Source organism: Dioscorea cayenensis, chromosome 2 (assembly GCF_009730915.1).
Source record: "Dioscorea cayenensis subsp. rotundata cultivar TDr96_F1 chromosome 2, TDr96_F1_v2_PseudoChromosome.rev07_lg8_w22 25.fasta, whole genome shotgun sequence".
Lineage (NCBI taxonomy): Eukaryota > Viridiplantae > Streptophyta > Magnoliopsida > Dioscoreales > Dioscoreaceae > Dioscorea > Dioscorea cayenensis.
The window spans coordinates 10,691,298-10,700,883 of NC_052472.1; the positions used below are offsets into that span (position 1 = coordinate 10,691,298).

General features: G+C 34.8%; 1 protein-coding gene across 1 annotated transcript; it reads right to left on the reverse strand.

The window, feature by feature from the left end:
* Positions 1-3,354: 3,354 nt before the first annotated feature.
* Positions 3,355-9,586, reverse strand: LOC120278825 (general transcription factor IIE subunit 1). Its single transcript, XM_039285563.1, has 10 exons — positions 9,448-9,586; positions 9,185-9,307; positions 8,517-8,637; positions 7,355-7,480; positions 6,819-6,928; positions 6,544-6,727; positions 5,949-6,149; positions 5,496-5,720; positions 4,461-4,656; positions 3,355-3,757 (listed from the first exon to the last, which is right to left on the reverse strand). Exons 1-10 carry the CDS (start codon positions 9,468-9,470, stop codon positions 3,669-3,671), a joined length of 1,398 nt encoding a protein of 465 aa, XP_039141497.1. The 5' UTR covers positions 9,471-9,586; the 3' UTR covers positions 3,355-3,668.

The following is a 9,586-nucleotide window of genomic DNA, read 5'->3' on the forward strand; positions in this document are numbered from 1 at the left end:
CAAAGATGAAGATCGGAGTCTCTAGAATTGATTTCCTTGGATTAGAAATAGGAGATGGAACTGTCCTACTCCAACCACACATCATTAAAAGTATTTTGGAATATCCTAGCCAACAACTAGAAGACCTAAAAGGTCTACAAAGATTTTTAGGCTATATGATAGAAAAGAATTTACACTTTGAACTGATTGTATAGCTATAGTAAATTTTTATAATAAGCTAAATAATAAAAAATTATCAATTAACAGGTGGGTGAATTTTTGTGATCAACTAACAAGGATGGGACTTAAAGTTGAAATAGAGCATATAAAGGCAAGGATAATATCGAAGCTAACAGATTATCAAGTATAATAGCTACAAGTTCTTACAGATAAAGAATGGCAGAAAAAAGCCTAAAAGGTAAAGAATTACCACAGTTCAAAGAAGATGCAAAAGGGAATTTTAGAATTCCTTAACTAGATACCCAACAGAAAACACTTATCAACGCCTTATAGAGATCTTCTACTCCAACATCAAAGATACGTGTATTAAATGCATTATATTATTACTTTGTCAAAGAAGCAAAGGACTATGAGTTCTTTGTTATCTTTGAAGGTAAAAAAGGTTGTGTTTATCACACTTGGGGAAACCTATAGAAAGCAATTAGAAAACGCAATACTCCTCAAGGATGGAGAGGTTTTTATACCCAACATTCTGCTGAACGAGCCTATAGGCAATTCCTTGAATCTGAAGGAAGTAAAACTCCACAACCTCTACAAACTGCAAGAGAAAACTTTGACACTACAACCACAGATATGGAAAGAAATTTTAGAAGATTCTCAACAATGATGAGTCTAAAACTTTCTTTTAGACAAACAGTGGTTGAATAAATTACCAGTAGAAGTGCAGTTACTAATCGCCAACAAATTAAAGAGCACTTTCTATGATGACCTTGCAATAATTCAAGAAATATTAGGAGATCTGAATGAAAGCTCAAGGCTAGGATTGGAGCTAGTATAATACACAAGATTACCATTACAGAATAATTATGCTCCACCACCTTTACTAGACAAAATTGATTGGGGAAAATTTGATTTGAAACTTATTGTTGGAGAGCTTTTTTACAATGGGATGCTATTATTGCTCTCTATCCAAGAAGGTGAAGATGTTCCAGATTTCTTTGGGCCAAAACTACAAGGACTCCTACGAGGATATGCCAGAGGAGGGCCTTTTGAAGCCCACATCATATCTGAACTTCCTTGCTATAATGGCAAAACAGTTCTCCCTGTAACACATGATATACTCTTGAGTCGCCATAAACCCCATTGGCAATCTTATAGCACAGAACCTTTTAAATTATCACAAATAGAAGAAGTTAATACTTATACTTGATATTTTATTAACTTTAAAGGCCCTACGGATGATTGGGAATTACTAGGCGAAACTATTACTACAAGAGTCTGGGTACTAAATGGAGTAGTTATTCAAAGCAGAAACAATGGACCAATACTAGGCAGACGACCTGAAGGGTTTGGATGACAAACCCAACTAGTAGATCTCTCTGGAGAAATGGATGAAGACGCAGCCTCCATCATGGAAGAAATGGAAAGAGATTAACATGGATAAGTTTCATTCTATAGAAGAATGATAAAAGTTTAATTATAACTAGGCTCTCCTTCTATATAAGGAAATCCTCTCTTGTATTCAAGATATATTTCAGACCTCTCTGAACCTTCTCGAGTAATAGAAGAATTTCTTAGTTTTTGATCCAAGGCCTTTGCTTCTTTTATTTCTCTGCAACTCTGAGTATAAGAGTTTAGCCGAAGAACTTGGAAGAATCTTAACAAATATAGGTATACTCCCAGTTACTCTCTTTTTACATGTAAGTAAACAAGTTATGCAAGTTAATTTTGGTAAGAAAATTTTATAAGAGTACATTTACATCCTGCAAACCAAACTTTAAAATAAAGATTACATATTCTCATTACATAGTAGATTGCAGGTTTTAATTCTATATTCATGAAATTGACATAATTGAAGTATACAAACTGGAAGGGGCTGAATACAAGCTATTATAAAAACTTTATTATATGAACAAAAAGCTAGATACAATCTGTTATACATAAACTTGAAAAAAGACAGAAGCAGTTGGATTAGGTGTTACATACAAACTCAAATCTCCCTATTTGTTTACACAAATCTAATTCCAAGAAACTTCAATTCGGTGAATCTACTGTTGTAGCCTCCATACATCATTAACGGAACAAGATTTTCTAAATTGCCTGACAACAGCCAACACCATAAGAATTGTTCAATTGCCTGACAAATTGTTTAATTGTTCTAGAACTTGAAGGGCTTCCGGTGGGCTTCAGTACAGCTTAACGGAGGATGGCGGCTGACGCTATTGTTGCATCATGTGGTTGTAACCGTCATTAGGGTTGGTTGGTATGGACATGTACAAGTAGAGGTTGACTGATGAGAGGTTTGCAGAGAGGGGTGGTTCATCGGGAGGAAGGGAAAGGTGGAGGCTGGTAGGGTTAATGAAATTCAGATCCATGGAGTTTTTTTAAAAGTTTTTTTTTTATTTTATGTCAGCTCATTAAAATACTAACTAAAACCATGTCAGCTCCAAGAATTACCTCGTCACCTTTAAAAAAAACTAGCTCAGCACACAGAGATGGCAAAGAAAATGGTCATTTGTGCTTAGACTGGAATTTCTAAATTTGGAAAGTAAAGGGACTCAATGGGCACAATTTATAGTAGGGGGATTAAAAAGGGATGGTTGCTATAGTAGAGGGACTAATCCGGGAATTATACAAAAAAATATATATTAAAAAAATACAATTCTTTTAGCCACTGCCATGCCATTATCCACCACTGCCATACTGTATCTAGAGTCTTGACTAATTTCTTCCCTCAAATTGTAGCAATTATCCCCAGAAAAGACCAAAACAAAATTATCACCATTTAGTTGGAATACCAAATTAACTCTTTTTGTAATTTAAAAAACCAAAATAAAAATGACATTTCGGTTACTAAATTTGTCAAGAATCCACATTCATTTCTTGTTATCTTTTAAATATCAACAGTTTAAATCACTGATAAATTTTTTAAGTAGTCAGGGATCAAGAGCTCAACTGATCACTTAACATGTATAGCATTTACTACAGTTTGAGGGAAAAAAATATATTCTCAAAATAAATAAAAAAATAAAACTGACAAATAAATTAAAACAAAGACTTGAATCAGTCCACCAGATTGGAAAAATAAAGTATTTTTCTTTCGTTCTTTCAAAAATATAAACCTCAAACAAGCCTTCTCCAAATCAATAGACAATACAATACATTGGTTATTCTTCAGCACCCTGAACAGAGAGATCCAGTCATGAATCTAACAATTTTATATTGATGAATAATTGATTATACATACACTTAACCCAGGTAAAACTAGAAAAGAAGATAACAGCTCCTCAATAAAAAAAAAGGGCTTCAAATGTCTCAGACCCTTTGGTTTCCTGTTAGTCCGATTGCAATGTTCCAGCACAAATCTTACATATAATCAATTCCAAAGGCTGAGAACAGAATTGGAGATAAATAAATGACAACATGTTTCAGTGAGAAGGATTTACGCCTGGACGGAATTTCAAGAAACAAAAACCCGGCAAACAAGAACAGCAGCAGACGAAAAGCTATCAACCTTCCTCCCAATCAATTCCATCCTCTTCATCCTCACTGGATTCCTGAGCTTGAGCATTCAAATCAGCCACCTTATAAACTTCACCTGTCGAGAATGAAGTACAACACAGACATTACAAATAGATTAGTAAGGCCATCATCCAAGCAAGGCCAGGAAGACATGAATGACTTAAGGTTATAAGTATGCAATATCGTAACATTGTTGATTGTTAATTATAATGGCAGAAACTATTTAATTTTAGATGACCTCAAATTATACCAAATACTTCAATCAAAAGAACAACTTAAAATAAGAATACCTCTTTCTTACTGAACCTAATTAAGTCAATATAACCAATAACCAATATCACCAGTATTGACTATTAATTGTACTTAAACTTGAATTGAGAAGTATTTGTTTTGATTAATATTATTTAAATCAAAATTCATAATTCTTGGATTATCCTGAGATAAACTTTTACAGATGGTATAAATTTTTAAATTTTCAAAATCACTATACAACCAAACACCACCATTCGATTTTTGAATGCAGTCCACACCTCAAGTTCAATGGCAAGCAGCAGCCTCTAAAATCTTGAAGAGCAATATCAACTAGGAAACAATGAAACATTCTGTACAACCGTGGGGCAGACACACACGAACAAATGCTTGTAGATTTTATGGTCAAACTAATCACGCTTAACAAGTTTCACTCTTCAGTTTTAATAGCATGCATCCGAAACAAAATTATTAACAAATTATCAGGTAAGTGATACTATTAAAGAATGCAGTCAGCCACTTGGTCCTACCTGTTGGTTGAGGCTCCTCCCATTCAGCATCATCTTCATCCTCTTCTCTTTTTGCTTTTGCGCCAACCTTACGCCCAGCTGCCTCTGAAACACCATTTGATAGGTTCCCAGCTTCCGATTGCATTTTCTTGGTGACTTCTTCTTGTGCTCTTTGCCTCTCCATCAGTGCAGAGTAATAGGCTTTGATATACTCATCCTGAAACATGTCATAAAAGCACATGGGAACATGGGAACACATAATTGTATCAATCACAGGAAGTTTCATAATATTACTTTTAGGTTCAAATAATTTATGGTGCTCAGCAATGTTGTTAAAAACAATTTTTTCGAGTTAGATCAAAAAGACATAGGAATAAAAAGATCCTAACATTGTAAAATTTTTACCTACTATCCCATGATTCCGAAAAAAAATGATTGAATAAATAAAAAATTCGTAGAAGTTCTTAGCTAGCTACCAGTATTACTGGGACACATAAAGGTATAGAATGTCCATACATTGAAGAGCATCTGACAATAGAATTTAATGAAAACCAGATAGGTGGACATGATCATAAATATACAAGTCTATGCATGTGTGTAGACATGTGAATCACACCGTTTTTAACAAAGATGGAGAACATTGAACTAAAACAAGTTGTTTCTAAAGAAACAAAGCTTAGGTTAAGAGATTTAAGTTATATTAAAATACATTAAAGCACAATATAATTCTTAAAATCATGAAAGTCATTCTTAAAAAAAAAATTTGAAAAATAAAGATTAGCCAAAAAAACTTGAAAGAAAAAATTGGGATGAAGTGTGGCAAGAAAAGGAGATACATGGAACCAAAACCCTTTTCTTTAAACAAACTAAAGTAGTTTAATGTATGTCCCTAACTTATCATACATATCTCGAGAGAGAAATATTTGCTGTCCGGTATGTAAAATGACTTGAGCCCAAATCACGTTTTAGCAAGTTTAATTTTTTCTAAATCACAAAATCCTCTAGTTTCATTAAAACACGTTTTTTAACAACCATGCCACCCAGTTTGGCACTTACCTCTATACTCTTTTGGTCATCTTTCACAATTTTCTGCTTTTTGTCATCTGTAGAGCTGGAAGGTTGATCCATTTTCATCACATCAGGCTTGACTTCTCCACGTTGCTCTTTTGTGAGGACCATGCCTTCTCTGATCATCCATGGTGGTAAAACCTTCAATGCAGTGGCCTTTGTCTCAGGTTCAGTGTCTTCTTTCACTTCTACACCAGAGAAAGCAACTTCAACCTGCCAACAATACAAAAATCTGATTACTCCGCAAAGCATAGCAGAAACATGAAACCTCTACAGCAATAACTTTGTATTCCAACTTTGGAGTTAAACAATGATCAAATTGGTACTTTATATGCCTGCAATAATATAAGTTTTCATAACCGAACAAAAAAAGGATAAAATACAACTGTTGAAACAAAGCCATAGCCAAACAATTAGTAACAGAAGTGAACATATTTTTACCTTTGTATCACCAAGAAAAGGCATTGGTGTTCCGCCATAACCATGCCCCTGAGAAGATTTAGAGGAATCATTTGCACTAGGATCACCATTAGCCCGGTTAGCTGCATTTGCCCTAGCTTCCCATGCTTGGAGAGTTCCGAAATCAGGAACAGGCAAATCCTTTACTCTCAGAAGTTGTTGAGCCAATGGCTTTAACTGCTCCTGCATTCAAGTAAATTTTGGTTATACCAGCATGAAGCTATGTCAGGTATAAAAATGAAAATGAATGTTAATAAACTATTTTACAGTTTTATTCCCATTGTTAGTGCACCAAATTCTATAAAATTACATATTTTTAACAATAAAATAATAATAAATAACTTCATTATCTGCTGCTAACTAAAGTGTATATTTCAAACATGAAGGCCATCTGAAAATCTTCTTTTTTCCATCACAAATACCATGACATGTATCAATTAGTAGGCAGGATCATTTTTCATATGAAATCAACAAAATTACCACATACTGCTCTATTCCAACACTGCAATTCAGAATCTCAGATAGTGTTAAATAGCTATAAATACAAATCAAAGAGTTGTCCCAAATTAGGTTCAACCTCCATTTTCTGAAGCATGTCTTTCAACTTTTCATGTCGTCTCCTCTTAGCATTATCGTCTCCATCTCCCATTTCCTCAGCAGCAAGCTTGTCACTCTCAGCAACAAGTTCACCATTGCATCTTTCGCAATGGAAGTACTCATCAGTGAGGCTCACAAGCTGCAGCGCATCAAAAGCCGAGTACCTGAAAATATTAAACATTTGATTATCAAGCACTTCACAAATTCAATGTCAAGGAACAAAACTAAAAATATAACCTGCTGATACAGTGATACCTTTTGCCACAATTAGGGCATATGTATTCTTGAACCATATTCCTACTGTCCAATTCATCCTTCAACTTTTTCTTCATCCGATGCATCCGATACCTTACAACATCATATATCTGCACCAAGAATTAAAATTTAATAGGTCATATAAAAAAGAATCGTCAGTTGTTTGACTCCTATAAATCAAACAATTTTCCGATAAAATGAGCTAAATAATATCCTAATCATATTGTCTTGCCTAAAATATACTACAATACTAAACCTAATTCTTAATGTTTGAACTCTTGACAGCAGCACAGAGTTCTCATATCTGACATCACTTTATAAAAGTGCTTGCCCACACATCATCAATGAATGCCAACTCATTTTAAAGAACTCTCATTCCATGCTATTCTTTCAATGATTACAGATGTTATAGATTGAAGCAAAACAGAGCATCAAAGGCAATGCTTCTAGAAAAGAAAGAGTGAAGAGAACTATTTGAAAGCCTAAAAGTGCAATTAATGCAGATAAGCATCATACAGCTAAAACAAGTAATTAACCTGTGCATAATCTAAGCAGCAATAAGAATGAGTATGAAGCTTCATCTTCTCTTCGCCCTCTTTACCACGTGGACCATCAGCTGTAGCAGCTACTGCAGCACTGAATATTTTTGCACCTTTGGCTGTCTGCAATGAGCCATAGATAATCGATCAACAAAAGTTTCTCCAAAAACAACATGCAAAAAGGAAGAACTTATAATATAATATTGCTCATAAAAATAGGTATGAGCACTAAATCAAGCAAAAAGCAACAATCCTAACTTTGCACATGACATATACATATAAAGGCAGCTCCTCTCACAAAGCTAAATTAGTGTGCATGGTTATAGTATGGGTTTACATCAAAATGTGAAAATATTTTCCAACTAAAGTAAAAAAATCCCAGGACTCAGCATAAATATGATAAATAAAGGACCTTATGTACATAACAGGGGACAAAATAAAAAATCCTGCTAAGACTCAAGGTGGTCAATTCAATGCATTTCCTTCACTAAGGCCGTTATTTACAAAAGATAGTAACTATAAAACAGGAGGATCATTTGACGAAATGGGCTACTTTGCTTTCTCTAATTCATAGTATAAGATGCCACACAGAGATCTTTAGCTCCTGATCTAAAATATTTGAGGTTCTGAGACATGTTAAATATTATGATTTGAGAATTTTGCAGAACCTTGCTGCAAGAATGTTCTATCTCATTCTTTATTTTGTCAAAGGGCAAAAATCATAAAGTTCCAAGTACATTGCAAACATTTTTATACATATCTGAACTGATGCATGTCAGGCAGACCTGACTAGTCTGGGCACCATGACTCATTATTATGTCAAGTGGGACCCAGTAATCTACCTATATAAAACTCCTTGAAACTTCAAAATTACCAAGTACAAATTTAACTACGGCTGTGCTGATTAAACCAACTTTACCTCCCTTGTGCAAATGTCATATTAACAGGGGTAATAACTCTTTTCATATGAAAATAAATGAACTAGAATGAAGAAGGAAGGGCTAAAATTAATGCCTCACTGTATCACAAGCCTAAAGACTAAAAATATGAAAATAGGCATGCTATTTTATTTGGAGAGGCATGTCAAATTCAGTAAGTTTCACATAAGAAGTAACCAGCGCAAGTTATGATTTTTTATTTGTGTGACAAAAATTCTGACCTCTCTCCTATGATCCCGGGTAACTAGCTTCTCTTCTTCAAAAAATCGCAATGTGCGTCGGAGTTGTTTTGAATGCAACTTCAAAGCCTTCGCCAGGTCTTCTTCTCTAACCCACTGACGCCTGATAGAAAATAGGGAGTAAGAATAAAAATTACCGGGAAAGTATGCTTCAAGATACGAATACATATTTGAAATGGATGTGATGCACAGTTCATCACAAATCAAGAAATCTTATTCTTCTCTCAATTGCTCTACTCTAGTTGTGATATAATATATGCTCCTGTTTTGGTGACACTTTAGCTCATTTTCCACGCATCCAAATTTCATATGTATAAAAGATATCTACTTAAGCTATATTAGGCTGAAATATACAATTAGTTTCAATTAAATAAATTGATTTAATTACAACCAGATTCCACTGGTTTTAACAATGCCAAAATATAGCAAGTACGGATAACCATGAACAAAGACTTCTGTTGAGTTTCTCATCTTAAAACCACACCTTGGCCACTTCTAAAAAAGAAGATAGATAAAGGTATATTGCAAATACAAGCATACAATAAAAAGTGCATAATTAACTTGAAGGCAAACATGGGCAATAACTTCTAATTAAAACCCAACCTAAAGATTAGGGCTTTCACAAATTCTACATTCAAAACTAGCGATACCTAGTGAGAGCATCAAGAACGACGACGGCCATCCCGCGGTTATCCCCCCTGCCGTTCTTCGGCTGGTTATCTCCCTTCATCGTAATATCATCATAGAACGCCCTGGCCGCCAATCTCACCAATCTAACCATGAATCACCAAAAAAAACACTCATCTCAAACAACAAATCGAGAAAAAAACCGAGCAAGATTCATGAATCGATGGTGACAAGAAATTGACAAAGAAACCCTAATCGCAATGGATTGCAAGAGAAGAGGAAGTACCGATTGAAAGGCTCGAGGCTCATGGTGACGAGAGAGGATGGGATCGGAGGGATCTAGGGTTCCGGCGAGGGATTAAAGGGCTCAACGAGCGAGAGAGGCCGTGATTTCCACGGCACTCGCTTTGTGGAAAGTAAGTGGG

Bases quoted from the DNA above. Each gene is read 5' to 3' on its own strand.
- LOC120278825 (XM_039285563.1), bottom strand. From the start codon at position 9,470: ATGAGCCTCGAGCCTTTCAATCG. The intron at 9,308-9,447 runs GTACTTCCTCTT...ATTCATGGTTAG, and splicing joins AGCCTCGAGCCTTTCAATCG to ATTGGTGAGATTGGCGGCCA. The intron at 6,150-6,543 runs GTTGAACCTAAT...ACTTGAATGCAG, and splicing joins ACATGCTTCAGAAAATGGAG to GAGCAGTTAAAGCCATTGGC.